The sequence below is a fragment of the Nyctibius grandis genome, chromosome 4, assembly GCF_013368605.1.
Source record: "Nyctibius grandis isolate bNycGra1 chromosome 4, bNycGra1.pri, whole genome shotgun sequence".
Taxonomy (NCBI): Eukaryota; Metazoa; Chordata; class Aves; order Nyctibiiformes; family Nyctibiidae; genus Nyctibius; species Nyctibius grandis.
Window position 1 is genome coordinate 60,263,263 of NC_090661.1, and position 17,192 is coordinate 60,280,454.

At 37.6% G+C, this 17,192-nt stretch overlaps 1 protein-coding gene across 1 annotated transcript in view; it reads left to right on the top strand.

The window, feature by feature from the left end:
- Nucleotides 1-15,738, top strand: part of WDR25 (WD repeat domain 25) — a 65,796-nt gene extending 50,058 nt beyond the window's left edge. The window contains exons 5-7 of the mRNA XM_068399010.1: nucleotides 11,932-12,102; nucleotides 14,350-14,490; nucleotides 14,875-15,738. Coding sequence (XP_068255111.1) covers nucleotides 11,932-12,102; nucleotides 14,350-14,490; nucleotides 14,875-15,096 — 534 coding nt within the window. The 3' untranslated portion in view covers nucleotides 15,097-15,738. The remainder of the gene's footprint in view (nucleotides 1-11,931; nucleotides 12,103-14,349; nucleotides 14,491-14,874) is intronic.
- The last annotated feature ends 1,454 nt before the right edge of the window (nucleotides 15,739-17,192 follow it).

Here is a 17,192-nt window from a genome sequence, read left to right on the forward strand (position 1 = left end):
CATTGACTCAAGTAGCATTAAAGGACTAAATAACAGATGTTAATTCTTGTGCTAGATAAGTTAGTTCTGAGTAGTCTCCTGAGTCTGATGTTCTCCTATTGTTGGTATCTCTGCCAGTCCCTGGTATTTTGGTTTTATCTTTGAACGGTGTTATAGTGGCACCAAGACAAATGGCTTCAAAAAATGCTGTTCTTGGTCCTTTTTCCCCCTTGTGAAATTTCAGAGTTTCAATAGTGCTTTCTCTTTGTACCAGACGAGGTATCAAGCAGTATTTTATTCCAATCAATGAAGACTCTAAATGTGTTCATCTCTTAAAGCAGCTCCTTCCTGTTAGGTTTTAAATTCTGGTGCCTCAGCTCAACCACAGCCAAACTGTCAATTGATATGTCTGGCATAGTTTACATGAGCTACTATTGCAGTGAGAAGCAGACAAATGTGTTGAGATGGAGGCTGCAGTAGAAGATGAAAAGATAAGGGTCAATGTGCAATTTGTGAGGTATTGGCCTTTGTGACAGGCATTGTAAGAAGGCAAAGGAGCAAACCCCTACTGATAAACTGTAGACTTTAATAGCCTACCCATTCCTATCTTATGTCATTCTGATGAAACTATCAGTAGCCTGGCTTGAGATGATGTTCTGACATATTTTAATTATAGTAACTTTTGTGCAAACTACATGTCTGAAAAAATTGCAGAGGAAAACCACAGTTTTCAGTACTCTACCACTGCACAGTTAAAAGAAACAAGAGTTATGTTTGGGATCACCTTTGTGTAGGTTGCAGGGGATGATGTATAAGCTGCATGTGTGTCTGCATGCTGAGCCAGTAGTGAACACTTCAGGTGACAACATCAATGATTCATTTCCAGACACCATAAAAGCCATTTATGTCTATGTAGAAATGAAACATGAATACTTAACACTTCATTAATTTGACTATACATTCACTCTAAAATAGCCCTCATCTTTTCTGCTAATTAGGGAGTATATTATTTTATGATATTCAAACAGTATTTTATTGTAACTTTATGCTTGACTGCCCAGCTGTGGTTTTTTGCCTCCTTGCTTACTGATCTGGGTACGGTGCATTTTTCAAATGGGTGCAATAAGATATTTGTCTTTCCGTGGGCCATTCCCTGTCCACTTTTAATACTGTTGCTGAAGTAGACAGTACTCAAGATTGTTACATTATGAATTTTTTCTTTTTGACTGAGAGTATTGCTGTTGTGTGCAATATATCACAACATTGCATGCTGTGACATCCTTTGATCCCATCTTATGACATGATTTCTCAAAAGGCAATGTGTTCTGTGGCCAGGATGCTGTATACAGCAAAAATGAGACTAGCAGAATAACGGATTTTTGTCTCAATGACTAACCATGCACTCATTTTTGCAATGCTGAAGCTCCACCATTGGAACCTGCCTTAAAGAGCTGCTGATCACTGAGGAATGCACACGTGGTTGTCTCTATACCTGAAGGACACTCCAGTGCTTAGAAAGATTGTGTGTAACTCATTTCCGTAAGCTAATGCTAATGCTAATGAAGAGATAAGGGAAACATCCCACCATATTACAAGGAAGTAATTTACTTTCCAAGAGGATAAATAAGTGAATGAATGTGTATTCTGACTGGTAAAATAGGAAAGGTTTTAGGCTTGGTAAAACAAAACTCCCAGCCTATTTCTTTTGTACAGATCCTGTATGGGGTTCTCTCTGGAAGTTTTTAGAAGATGTTACCTGTTTTGTTCATTAGGAAACAATTACATTCATGTAGAACTTCATCAGCTGGAAAACTAGCCAATTAAGTAGTGCTTGAGGAATAATTTTAATAATGAGCAGTGTCTCATCACCTTAGAAAGCGGAAGGCGTGGCTTTAGCCTGGTAACAGATGTTGATCCTTTTTTGTTTGTTTGTTTGACATGTTTGCTCATTTGAAAACCATGATTTTGTATGCACTGTGATTGTCTAAAGCAGCAGTGTGGTTCACTCTCTTACTGTGAAACATTTCCAAAAGGGGGAGAGAGTTTCTATTATCCTTTGATTTTTTTTTTTTTCCCAACTGAGGTAGCTGAAGCTCAGTGATGGGTGTAGACTGTTAGATGCCTACATTTGTGTTGGTTTTAAAATTTGTTGAACTATGTGTGTGTACTGAGTGAACGAGGGAGGTCATAGCTGAGTGGAGAAAAGGGAAAAAATATCAAACTGATTTAATTACTTATGGCTTCTTCTTGCAGAATGGCGAGTATCACCTATGCATCATTACTGCAAAATAACGTAGTTACATTTCAAACTCTCAGCCATGGAACAGTATGTTGGTTAGGCATGAATCACCAATATCATCCGTATCTCATGTCTGATTCTCCCTAGTTTGGGGGATTTCGGTGGGTTCTTCGGGTATTCCTGCTTTCAGCTCATATTGTACCTTTAGTCACAAGATAAAACCAGCATGCTTTCTATCCTTTCCATCTTACACAGTTATGGCCATATTCAAGATTGGATAAATTGTCCTGGCCAATATTTTGAAATTTATCCTGTTATAACAAGCCTGGTTTGCTCTTAACTGAAATAGATGTCTGAGGCCTACTGCTACTTTGTTTCAGTTTTGATGCAAAGAACCTTAGTATCTTTCAAGTGCTTTCAAATCCTAATTCATTACAGGATTTTCCTCTTTTGCCTGTTCCTTCAAGTGTGTTAACCTGTCATTCAGCTTGGAACCATGTGTGGGTGAACCAATGATTCTTTTTGTCCTCCTCATCATGCTCCTGATAGCCTTTTCAGGCTTTGCAGCATATTTTGTCAATAGAGTGAGCACCCTAAATCAAGGGCTTGAATCTTGTTACTCATTGCACATTGAAAACTCAATTTCAGCATTCACTGGTAACTCAATTTCAGATGTCATTCTTTAGGATGTACTCCTGTGTTCTAACAGGCTGTCTGCTTGCACATCTTAAATTTAACTATGTGAGGCAAAATGATAATTGTATATCAGGAAATGAGGGAATTTTTAGTGGAAATTCAGAGCAAAGCATTAAACATCTCAGAGAGAATTAGTAACAAAAATATTGTTCAATTACACATACATATGCAGTGGTTGAAGTGGGTTGCTTTATGCCAGTGTGCCACATTGGTGCTTTCTGCTGATGGAAAATGATATAAAGTACCTGATAGTGGTATTTTTGCAAATTGCTACTTATGAAATCTCACTTTGATTTTGATAGGCAACTAATTTTTAACAGGAGCATAAATTTATGAGCATAAATGACTAATATTTATTCATGTATTGAATGTGGTATAAAACCCGGATTTTAAAGTCCCAGAGAAAACATATGAAGGTAGGTTTGAGGCAGCCTTTCATCTACTAAAACAATGAGAAATGTACAGTAGGCTATTAATCAGAAAGGCAGATATCAAATAAAAGAAGGAGGAATGTTGGAAGACATTTATTGCTATCCCTGTTCTCTTGAGCAAATAGGCAAAATGATTTCAAATGTAGCATTGGGTATTGAGCAAGATAAAGAACGAAAGAACAGTAAGGGAGTTAAAATCTTCAAGATCAAGCTAAGTAATATACTTAAGAGAAATGAATGGATGGAACAGCTTGTTAACTGCTCAGTGAAATGAAGTATACAGGCATCTCAAAATTACAGAGACAAGTAATCAAAACCTGAAAAAAACAAGAATAGAAGAGGTAGTTGAATAGCATGTAGAGGTTTACTATAGTGGTATTTCTTTCTATCTGTGTTAAACCTAGTTTTGTCTCTCTGGCAAAGAGATTATTCTGGAGATCTTATATTGCTGTATAACAGTTTGATTAAATTTATGAAACATTTGGAGAATGTTTATAGAGACTTTATGAAAAGACCAGAAAACTTGGAAGGGAGCTGCTGTGTTTGGGAAGAAAAACCCCACACACCTCTGCAGTGTCGACCAAGGAGAGAGCATCATATTGAAGAGCCCCATGGGATCTTTGGACCTCGGAGCTGAACCTAGAAAAACCCTGTAAAATGCCCTGTAAAAAGAATTGTGCAATAACACTGAGACCTTAAAGCAGTTATATATTTTAGAAGTGCTTCCTTTATCTGAGCTGTGGATGAATTTCTTAAGATGTTCAGCACAAGCCAGTTGAATTAGATGGCCACTCTCTGGTTTGACTGATCTACATTAGCTTTTCAGACAGGAGACAATGTATGTTCCAACCACTTACTGTAGCTGAAATTTTAATATTCCTTGAAATACCAAAGAGAACAAAGGGTTGAGACTTGTATACTTCAGCTCAGCAATAAGGACTTTATTGTGTTGCCAAAAGAAAATATGACTACAGCTAATTTTTTTTTTCTTTTTAATTTGGGTTTCTAACCTTAGACAGTTGTAATATCAAAACAAGACTACAACTGTAACTGTCTTGTACTGATAATACTTTGAAAGCAGCTAAAGTTCCTTATATCATGAGTGAATTGTCAAACTGAATTGAAAAGATATATTTACACGTGTCAGCCAGGTTTGCCTAGAGTAAAGCAGGGATGCTATTAGCTCTGCTGAAAGGACATATAACACTCAAGAACGTGTGTCTGAATGTATTAATTTAAATTTTCAAAATGTATCCATATAATTATTTTTGAGTTTTTCATATTTCACCTTTTATTTACATTCTGCTTTTATTGATGAAACTCTTAACGTTTTGTAAGCATTCAGGAACTGGTTCTTTATCATGTGCATACAGAAATGCAAGGAAATTAAAGGTAGGGAGATCACTAACATTTTTGTGGACTCTTTTAAAAATAGAGGAATAATTTATTCAGCTGTTGGATGTACCCTGTTTTTGATCTCTTGTCGTTGGTGTTCATGTGTTCTGTCTTATAAACCACTGAGGCTCGCTAGAGCTTTGCCAAGAGCTATCTGCTATAGCTGTCAGAACAGCAGGTCCTGATGAAGCACCATGCAGTAATCTGGAGAGGGAATAAGTGGAAGGCAACAGGGCTGTGGCTCTGATCTTTGAGCAATATTTGAAGCTCTTAGACCTCCACAAATGCAAATCCACTGCTTATGTTAAGAGCAAGGGCATCAGGCAGTGGAGACCCAGTTGACACACCTACAGAACAGACTTTTAAGGAAAGATTAGTTACAGATATAGAAATAAATGAAATTATTCAAAGCAATTATAGGAGTTAAGCAAAGTTTGTTTGCGTGAAGCTTACTGGATGTCATTCTATGATTTCCGACTTTGACAGAGCAATTAGAGAAGCTGTAGAAGGCAAGGCCTAACCTAAGTATCATAAAGTTAGAAAACTAGCTAAAGGGGATGTCTCAAGAAAGGAAACTAACCGGGAGGAATTTAGTGAAGTGCTTCAGGAACAGCTCCAAATGGAGACAACATTTAACATTCTGTTTTTGAGAAGTGTTTGTTATAGAAATTATTGTGCTAAATAAAAAGGAATAGAATATCACGCAGGAAAAATAGCAATGACTTATTAGAAATGGGAAGAGTACAAATGAACACAAAGGTGCAGCCTTTTGGGATGAATAACAAAATTTTGTCAGGACATACGGAAGGTTTCAAAAAAGATGAATGCAAAGTCAATCTGTTGGAGTGATAGGCAAATTTAAGGAAAACTTAGATTTGAAGATTTAAACAAAATTCCCATTTTTGAAATTGAAGTCTTATAAGCTATAGAACAAATTAACTAGAAAAATGGTGGAAGCAGTTATTTTGAGCTGTTAAAATTAGCCTAGAAATGCACTGCAGAATTTTTGTTATTAACAGCAGCCAAGGCAGAGTAACAACAGGGGCTTTTTCCCCCATCTTTGTTTATTACTCTGGATTGGACATTGTTTAGCTACAAAATTGCGACTATTATCTATAGCTTTATGCTTAAAAAAAATGAGAGAGATGCTCTTCATGTTGTTGAGCTATTTCTCCATACTTGAGTTTATAAAGCAATAAGCCTAAGTCATTAAAGCACAGTTAAAAAAATTAATAAATTTAGAGTGCAAGTGCAATGCATTTGTTCCCTTGGAAACATTCTATTGCAATTTCTTTCACATGAGATGCAGTCATTTTAAGTAGCATGTATTTAGGAGATCTAATGAGTTTGTCTCTGGATAGCATATAAATATGAAAAAAGGCTGTAGAAATTGGTGGAGCTACTTGCACTTCTGGTTTCTATAGAAACAGCCAACACATTGTCATGTACTGGTGGTATTAGGAAGAACAATGTAATTAAAATAAGATGATTTATTCAGTGCTTTAGAAAACTAAAGTTATCCTTCTGATAGTCAGAGAAATCCTTACTGAATCTATGGACAAAAAGATCAAAGAAATACGGTGAGGGTACATTTGTACTTGTGTAATGGCATTTGTTTCTAAATGTTAACATTGAGGGATCCTTTCTGAGTGTGAAGGCACATTTTATGTGGCTGTAACACATGCGTGAGCAGTCCTGCTGTGTTTGTTTGGAAACCTCGTATGGTAGTATCGCAGATGAGAATTGTAGATCTGTCTGTGCATACAGTCTCTCCAGGAACAATTGCTCCCGGAGAGACTGAAATGGGCCAGGAACAAAACATGCCTCCTTCTGGAGCGTGGGTATTCGAGTAAGAAGCTGTTGGTGAATAACGATTCTGTTTTCAGCCCGTTTCTAGACAAATCTTACACCCCCAGCAGTGACCAGTAGGCATTTACAAAGAACAAGAGTATGAAAGCACAGCAAACTTTATGACAATTCCCAGCAATGGTTACCCAGGCCTTTTTAACTTACAGTTTCGGGACTTCCTCCACCACAGATAGCGTCTTTGTCTTTCATGGTTCTCTTTAAGTTTTCACACTGTGGAATTGGTTGTTCTTGATTTTATTTTTTTTTAACATCTGCAACATCCTGTAGTAAGGAATTCATCAACTTAAATATGCCTTGTGTGAAGACACATCTCTCTCTCTGTGTTTTGAAGCTGCCTTATTCTAGTCTGAAGTCTAAATTCTTATAATGGAAGAAACCATTCACGTTCTCTGTGCCACTCAGACTTTATTTCCAGTTCTTTCAAATTCCCCTTGGCAGTCAACACCAGATTAAGCTCAACCACTTTCTCATTTTAATCACTCTCCCTTTCCTTTTAATTATTCTCAGGACCCCTTGATAATACAAACAGGAAAAAAACTTAAATATAAAAGCAAAATATTTTTTTCAGTAACATAAAGAGAAGTACACCAGTCTTATGTTAAAATACTTTAAAAGAACATAAAACTGTAGCGTTCTTGATCTTCCTGTCTATGATATTGTTATGTGTTTTGATTAGAACTGCCATTATAGCTTTCATATATGGAGATCAGAGGCATAAATTGGATTTGTCATGTCGTTGTGGTTTTGTTGTGAACATGTAGCTAAAAAGCAAATAGTAGTCATCTGCCTCAACACCTTACCCAACAGAACAGATCAACACAAATGGCTTGCACTGCAGTAGATAAAAATCATTCTATTTTGTGCAAAATAAGCTTTCTTTTAAGTGGAAGTGCACTTTTTATTACTAGTATAGGTGTAGTACTGTTTCACAGAGGAAATTTAAATCAGTCCCCCATTGCATTAATTACCAAACATGCCAGTAGGAAGAAGCAGTTTCATGCCAAAGCACTCAATCTTATAAGGTAAGACAAGAAGTGGAAGAAAAAAACCCGCCATTTTACAGGTTGGAAACCATGGCACTGACTGATCAAGGGTTTTTTTCATGACCATCCAGATTGCCTGTAGTCCTATTAGATTTGTTCTGATACCTTATCTCCTAATGCTCAGGGCAATGACTATAAAAGCACATTTCTTTCTCGTGACTTGCATAAACCTTGAGGGGATTTTAGGAGAGTGCAGTGCACATCATAGGTTACAGGTGACCAGCACAGAGCTGGGGCGAGCAGCAGCTTCTGAATTGCTTGTGTGGAGGCTCTGAGCTGTCTTGACAAACGAAATACCAGGCATTGCATGTGCTTCGTGCAGAGAAATATTATAGAACACCCATCTGAAATATATACCTTGAATTCAGCATCACAGCATGCTTTTCAAATCACCAGTAGCGTAAGAATCTGTTTGAAACTGATTTAATTTGCTTAAATTACCTTTCTTGTTGAATGCCTGCAGCCATGACTCTTGCCTTAGTGAAGAAGCTTTATTATTATGTTGGATTGTGTTGATATCAGAAACTATTACACCTTCCTTTGAAATAATTTCTTTTATGTCCAGAAAAGGCTTAGATTGAAGAAGCGTACTGTGGTTTTCCAATGCTTATGGGTGATAAATCTGCAAATAGAAAAAGAGCAAAAGCTGTTATTAACAAACTAAAGGCAGCAGGGTACGGAACTGGTGCTTTCCCCAAGCAAGTTCCTAAGGCATGTCATGAATTAATTGTCTAAGGTAGAACAAAGCAGGTTTAATTATGAGTACTTTTCTGAGCAGGGGTGTTGCAATTAGTTATTTCCGAAAGCTATCTTTATGGGGGAATTTAAATACTATGTATTTCAAGTTCCCAGCTGCTATTCAAAGTGTTAGTTTATTGTTCTCTGAGTCAGTTCTTACGAAGTGGTGTGAAGATTAAACAGCACAGTTTTTCTGCGGTATGTGTCAAACATATAGAAAAAGATGGTCTTTTGTACTAATTTTTATAAAGACAGCTTCCTGTTGCAGAGCTAAGATACACAGATAATTTGGTTAGATATTCTATTAAATGACAGACAAACAAGTATATTTAATGATTAGCAGTGAAAATGTTTAAATTGATAGTGGCAGTTTGTGTTAGAGCCCAACAGGATTTCAGCAAAAATTAAGGGTGTGTTCACATTACCAGCTTCACAAGCTCTTCTTTTTCCTTACTGAGAGGTGTCTGTTGCTCCAAAAACATGTTAAAAGCAAGACTCAAACCTAAACCTAACCAATTAACAGTGCTGGACACAATGTATGTATGGATATGTACCTACGTACATTTCACAAGGATTTTTTTGAAGCTGAGTATGTCTGAGTTTGTTTCATCTTCAAAATAAGAAAATATTAAAAAATCACTACCTTGAATCACCATTTGGGAATTTATTATCTTTTCTTGTCCTGTGTTGTTGTTCTTCCTTTCCTGGCAGCAACTGGCATTTGTTTCTGCCTCTCTGTCCCTCTTTCTACATGTTTGTGCTTCTCTGCTCTCTGATCTTCCCAACTCTCTGGTTGGGACTTGCCATTTATGTGAAGGTGCCTGCTGCTAAGTATCTGCCTCCTTCAGCCTGTCAGGGTGGTAGAGCCTTTTGTGTCCCCTCCTCTCAATTTAATTTTATTTCATTTCAGTTCTCCTGCAGTTCCTACAGCTGTCAGATTTCTGTATGGTTTTCCATTTCTCATTCCAAGCAGCTATTATATTTTGTGGGTTTTTTTTTTTTAGTTTGGTGGGGTTTTTTATTTGTACTCCTACAAGATAGCTTAATTTTCTACTTTACTAATGAACTATGGGCTTCCTTTTATAACTCTGTGAAGAAATAGCTCTGCATGGTGATTTCTCCATAGACAAAGAGGAGGCTATAAATATGCAAATATCACTTTTGCCTTTACAAAGTTTAATTGCTTTGTATATTATGCAGATTCCTAGGCTGAAAAATCTGATGAGAGCAAGTAACACATTTGTATATTCACTATCTTAAAAATGCAGGCAGATTGCTGAAAAGTGTGCCAGTCTTTCTGAGTCTGCAGGTTTACATCTTGTTGATGTTATTACAGGGTGTGAAGGGTGCTTGCACGACCGAGGTTCTTGCATTTGACTGAATGCAAACACGACGCTTCTAAACTGCACATTTCGCAGAGCCTGTGAAAAGCAATTGGAGCAGCTGCTGCTGCCGTCCTTCTACATGCTGAGATCACAGGATGCAGAGCTAGAAGGGACCTCAGGAGATCATCCAGTGTATCTCTACCCTAAAGCAGGATCATCTAGTTTTGAACATTTCCAAACAGTCATAGATTTTAGAGCTTGAGGCAAGAAATCAAGACTTTCTCATGCTGTGTGTGATATTTGAAATTATTTTTCTTTTATTGGTTAAAGTATAAACCAGCGGTATAATCCAGGGTATTTCACTGCAACACCTGAAGATTAATTTTTTTAAAATGTGTGTCTGTAAAAGCTCTGCACCCTGAAGTCAGTAGTCACGTGCTGTGTTAGGGGCACTGAAATGCCTCACAAAGTTGGGAACTATTTCAATATAATACTTCAAGGACTCTATCTGGTCTCTTGTTTTTTTCTAGTGAGGTTAGAAGAAGGAGTAACCTCTGAACACCCTGTTGGAAGTGCAGGCTGCTATGTTTTAGCTATCTCGGAGAGAGAGATTTAGATATTAATAACTAGGAGTCTTCCAGTGTCCTAGTTTTAGGGATCACCATATTCAGAGAGATGGATTGCTTTGATCTGGCCACTTACTTTGAAGTTTTTCTTCACTGGAGGCAAATCACAGAAAAAGAAAGCAAAGGTATTGATTTGCAAAATTCAAAGTAGACAACATAGAAGCAGAATTTCATGGAAAAAGGTGGAAAGCAAGGAAATTCAAATTATTCATATATTCCTTATGTAGTTCAAAATCTCTTACTTCTTATGATCCAACTCACGGGCTGTTAAAATATTCATAATCCTGTGGCTGAGGACCCGTTTCTGCATGGATCCAACCCACTTTGGTGTAAGGCCTGAAAGAGGATCTAGATTTGGGAACTCTTGTGGTTTTGATTTGGGAAGAAAATTTGGGAACTTTGATATTTCCTTTTACATGACAAACTTTTAATGAGATTGTTCATATGCATTAATTACGTGATGGGAACTGGTGGATGAGGCACATTATTTACTCTATGTACTTTGAAGTATTGATGACTCTTTCTTTCCCTGCTGCCCTGCATTTTCAGCAGAGTGACAGAAAAGCCTCTGCTTCAGCAGAAGCAGCAGAGACTGCCTCTTGCCAGGACAGTCTGTAGGCAGATGAGGTGGGAGGTGTGGGATAGAATCCCTGCAGACAAAAGCAGGATCCTGGCTGAGTCCTTAAAGCACTGAACTGTTTGACAGCAATGCTACTGTCACCTCCATGCCCCCTTCTCTGGCACCACTTTAAAAGAGCAAGCTCTGCTTGAGTTCCTTTTTTTGGGAGAGGAAGTCAGACTGAGTCCTTAATGGGATTGAGGTATCTTCTGCAGGGTGAATGGGGCACTCGTAGGCAGTTTTGGACTGAGCATGCAAGCTTTGCTCCCTTGCTGTATGGTCCTGACACTGGGGTCTCACCACTGGCAAGTTAAGCAATGACACACAGCAGCATGGGACTGGGAGAGCCTTGAATCATCAAGTTGACTCATCCTCAGTCATAAACAGTGATTTATAATTAAGTCCGGAATGATCAACAAGAATATTCACTTCCTGCCATGTCCTTTTCACACCTGTGAGTCCCAAATCCCCACTAACCTGATTACTTTCCTTTCCCTGGCTCTGTAACTAGCTGAAGATTTGGAGAACAAAAAGAGCAAAAACTTACACTTCTGAAGTTTCCTAGAAGGAGGAAGAAGAGTTCCTCAGACTGATCCTCAGAGTGCTCTGAGTTCATAAAATAGAAGGGAGTTTGTGTAGACCCAGCTCCACAACATTGTGTTGTCTAAAGCTCTTTTTTGATCTAATTCCTTGGGAATTTATAACAGAATCTTATGTACATATAAATATAATATATAAATTGTACAAACTGATGCTTTCTTTTATCTCATTATTTTCCTGTGTGTGGACTCTTCACATATATTAACAAGCTATTTAATACACTAGTACTTCAACATTTAAAAATCAGTTACTTTTTTCACATTTTAAAATAATATATAATTTATTGGAAATAGTTATTAATACAAAGAGAGAAATCATAGGTTACTATATTCTCATCTATCAAAAAATAACAAACTTTTTTTATCCACTAGGTGTTAAGAGTGTACAAAGCTGCGGTACAGCAGACGTTGGATATACTCTTCCTCCCTGAAGGAAGAGAATTTCTTACAAGCACAGATGCAGTAAGTCGGGACTCAGCTGATCGTACCATTATTGCATGGGACTTCCAAAGTGCTGCGAAAATCTCCAATCAGATTTTTCATGTAAGATTAACAGCTAGTATTGTTTGGGTCATGATTTAGTATGTCATGCTTGTCAATGTTGTAAAAAAAATGCTTTTGATTTTCTGTAAGATCATTATGAGATGTATAAAATGCTCTTAATGTAAGTTTGGGGCTTTCTTTATTTTTATATTTTCAAAACATTTACTTATTCTTAAAAATGACCTTGAAGACTGACAGGTCTCCTTGTGTTAAAAGTATTTACATTTCAGTGCTTGTTCACTGACATCTAAGCTATATTTAGGCAAGGCTGCTTCAGTGTCATTCTAGCCTGCCAATGGTGCATGGCAGTAGTTAATATAGTGCCACGTTTCTTTTCCCACACTCTTCCTAGGACAGCAAAATGATACATTTTTCATCAGCTGCAATGAGGGGTATTGACAAATTGAGTTTAATATTCACACAGTAATAGCAACCTGATACATGCATATAGATATCTAGTACGGCGTAATCACAAAGGCAAAATATACTTTTACCAGTGCAGGTGCAGTATTTCTCTCAGTAATCTATCCAGGCAAGATATTTAATGGACTAAATTGTCTAGAAAGGCTAGCAGTTTCAAAGGAGATTACCAAGGAAGTTAATAGATAATTTCAACTCCCTGGGTCTTTTTTAAAAACTCGAGTCTAATATCCTATGCAATATAATATGATTGGGTTGTGTACAGATGCTTTTTGACTGAAATGAACAGTTATCCACTGACAAGGACATGTAGTTGATGATGTAATGGGGTTGCTTCATGTTTAATTTTCACAGTTATGTCTTTGTCCAATATTGGATCTATCAACATCTTGGATAGGTAATAGGGAAGAAAAAAAAAAAGCTGTGAATATGTAAAGTACAGACCAGTCAGGTTCAGTATCAAGGAGTTAAAAACCAACCAAACAACTTTTTTCTCCTTATCCCTCACCAAAAAAACAAACAAAAAACCCACACAACCTACTTCCTCCAGACAACAGCATCTCTGAAATAGACAGTTTTCCTGAACTCTCCAAACAGATTAGGTCCCAACAGGACTTGATCTATTGCTTGTCTGCATTAACAAGTGAATAATTAAGAGCTCTAAAATAACCCATTGCTGCAGTATACCCAGCATAACAGCACAGTGCTCCTGCAGCTTGTGTTGTGCTGTCTGATCCCTTACTGTTAGACCCAGTTTCTCCCCAGAAGCAAGCAATGCTCTGCCACGGAGCACACTCCTAATGAGGCACACTGCCTAACCCTGTTCTGGTTTCTGTGCCCAGTACCTTACAATCCCCAGAACTTCTTTTCCAGTTCATCTCTTCCAAACCACATAACAAAAACAGTCTGATGCTCTTCCCACTCTACCACGTAGCCCATGGTGTCCAGTGGTCACTGTCAGCCTGGTGTCCTTCACATGCAGATGCATCCTGCAGCCAAAGCTCTCTTAATTTGTATTCATGGCATCAAAATTCAGCACTGTGTCTTTAGGTTAGGCTGAAGCTAGAAGAGGTTTGGACCTGGTGGAAACCTTGTGAGAGCAGTTGATTTCTGATGCAATCACCATGCAGAGTTTTGAAAGTAATCTTAATTCAGTCTTCAATAGGAACACTGGAGTAAAGCGAAGTGTTAATAATTTTTGCAGATATTTATGAGTTTACAGCCACCGACATTCTACATGGCAAATCACTGTCATAAGGAACTTCTGACTTAGTAGGCTAATAATGATCCCCTTTTTTTTTCTTTTTTCTTTTTTTATAAGAGTGGGGTGGAGGAAGGTGTCTGTTTAAATGGGGTGATTTCTATTCCTGTCAGTGTGGCCAGAACTGAGAGGATGGAGGATTTGAGAACTGTCCAAAGTAGAGTGGAAAGCACAGTATGGCTATGGAGGAAGGGATATGGGAGAAGGGGATTCACTTTCACGTTAAAACTTCAGTTTTCCTTGGGCAGGAAGAGGATGATTGAGTACCATCAGGTTGGAGTTACCTTTCTGCAGCTGTTCTGCAGTATATTATGGTTCAGAGGAAGATGGGATTTTGGTCAGTATATAGGAAATCAGAGTACAGATTTGATTTGATATTTGTCTTCGTGTAAGACTTTCAGTGGATTGTTATCAGTTAAGTATCTTTATATAACGTATACTATGGAGATGACTTATGTATACCTTGCCTTTTATAGTCTTTCAAATATGTCAAAAGACGATAACCTGATTCTTTTGAACAAATATTTTATTTCGCACAACACAACTTTCTTTAAAATTATTTTCAGGAGCGTTACACTTGCCCAAGTCTGACTCTGCACCCAAAAGAGTCTGTGTTTGTTGCTCAGACGAATGGGAACTACGTGGCTTTGTTTTCTGCCCAGCGACCTTACCGAATCAACAAAAAGAAAAGATACGAAGGACATAAGGTATCCTTCTTCACCGGGAACTTAGTATCCAAGTCTAGAAGGAAGATAGATAGCAAAGTACCTGTGCTTTTTAATATGTCTGCTAATAGTGTTTGATTATAAATCAGTGATAGATATTAATTGGCTTCATTTGCTTTCCTATGTGCTAGTCTATTTTGAATCATATGCACTCCAAAGAAAATAGTTATTAGAAGACTTTATGAATACTTAATGGCTTGATTAAATAAGTTTGTATTATAGCTGTGTCTTAATAAACACCTGGAGAAGTCCTTAGTGTATATTTATTTAAAGATACATTTTTTTTGGTATTATGTTCATTTTCAGTAGATCACAATGAACTTTTTTAATCAGCATCAAGACTTACACTGTTATTGATTTTCACAGGTGGAAGGATTTGCAGTGGGCTGTGAATTTTCTCCAGATGGAACACTTTTGGTGACAGGAAGTTCAGATGGCAAAGTGTTTTTCTACAATTATCATACTGCTAGGATTATTCGCACTTTGTCTGCACATAAAGAAGCTTGTGTGAGTGCAATATTTCACCCAGTCTTGCCATCTCTCCTTGCAACATGTAATTGGGCTGGAGAAATCAAGATCTGGCAATAACAAGCAGAGTTACTTTTCAGGATGTCTCCTGTTAGTCTGTCAAAGGTGTAGGGAATAAACCATGGTATGCAATGTGAAATTTTGTTGTGGTGTGTTGTAAGCAGGAGAGACTGTTGTCCTTTCTTCTATGGCCTCTAAGTGTATGCTTTTGTAATGCAGTTCAGATGGCCTTGTGGTTAGCTGGTGAGCAAAGTGGTCTTACTCTGTCCCTTGGCCCTGGTGACAAATTTCTGCCCCTTTTGTGTCAATCTCCTGGTGCTTATCTAGCCCCACCCTGGTTTGCATAGCTAAACTTGAAGAAAATTATTGCTTTTTTTGATGTAACTTTTCAATGCAGCTTTCTTAAACCAGGTTTTCACTTGTTTAACTCCCTGACCTGGTCACTGAAGGTTTAGGCAAGCAAAGGTGTAGTTCAAGGCAAAGCAGCTTCTACATGCAAGAAGGGGGAAGATCACAGGGCAGATGGGACCGCTTCTTTTGGAAATGGGTAGCTGTTACCAGCTCAGCTTACTGTAAAATGCCTTCTGAGAGTTCCAGGAAAAGGTGTGCCAGATAACTTGAAGCTAATTTTGAAGTAAATAAATTTGTGTTCTTGAAATCCTGTTTATTAAACTTACCTTTATTACTGTAAATAAATAAAGCAAAACTATGTAAATATTTTAATGAAAAAAATAAACTTTTTTTTTATACATAGTGTCTGTATTTCACTGTTTTACTCCTGTTATTCTTGACAAGTTAGTACTCAAGACTATCATGGAATTGATACTTGGGGGGGAAAACAATTAATATGCTACCCTAATTTATTGCGCACACACATGCATTTCTCCATACTTCTTTATGTCACTTAGACACAGAAAATTGTCATCATGCTATTCAGTGCAGGGGTTGTTCTTTGACATTCAGACAGGAGCTGGGCTATTCTGCCACAAATAGAAAATTCATTAGGCAATAACTGTGCATTTATATATGTATAGATTGCTTGTAAATGCACTGTAAGTTTGCATGCCCTGCATTTGTATTGCTTGGTTCTAGAAATTATTATAAGGTCCATTTTATACGTATTTGTGTGTGTATACATGTATGTATCATTGAAAAAAATATGTGTGTGCATCACATAAACCATATGTATTCCCAGCCTTAAGTCCATATAAATACATACTGGCTTGCAGTTAGTGCTATAAGCTTGGCTTATGTTTGGTCTGATTAGTCTATAAAGGTATTTTAAGACACACAGGTTAATTGTGTTGAGTAAATTGTCTCTGTCATGGAATCCAGAAGTCATGTATAATAGCAACTTTTCCTCTGTAGCATCTTTTTATTCTTCTGATTTTTTCTTATTGGCACAAATACAAGGGATTTTTAACCATTTTTCACATACTCATTTAAAACTGCTTTTTCAGAGAAAAATTTTCAGAACACTTGCAAATGGCAGGTTTTAATTAAGTTATGAGCAAAATGTACTCCATTGGTTTGTAGTTTGTGTTCCTTATAGCTTGTAGTAAGAAATAAGCCTGTACCAAGACTGTGAATCCACAGTTACATTGTTTGAAGTCTGGATCAAAATATTGTGGCTGAGTGGTTTTAATCATCTTATCGACAGTTGTGATGAGTTTTAACACAGGGCATTAAATTTCAGTGAACCATGCGATATAGTTGAAGTAACTTTTTTTTTTTTTTGTCCCCAGACTGTTCTTAATTTCTTGCTTCCTTGTTTGGCAATGAGCTGTTTGACAGGAGCCTGAATTTTGCACTTCTCTTGACTGTCCCTCTAGCATACAAGTCAGCTGGACCCTTTAAATGACAACCGGTTCAGCAATTTGATGAGTTACTCCTAATTAACAGAATCACAGAATCACAGAATCAATCAGGTTGGAAGAGACCTCTGGGATCATCGAGTCCAACCGTTGCCCTGACACCACCATGTCAACTAGACCATGGCACTAAGTGCCATGTCCAGTCTTTTCTTAAACACATCCAGAGATGATGACTCCACCACCTCCCTGGGCAGCCCATTCCAATGTCTAATAACCCTAACCTAGGGGAAAGGGACCTGGGGGTCCTAGTGGACAGCAGGATGACCATGAGCCAGCAATGTG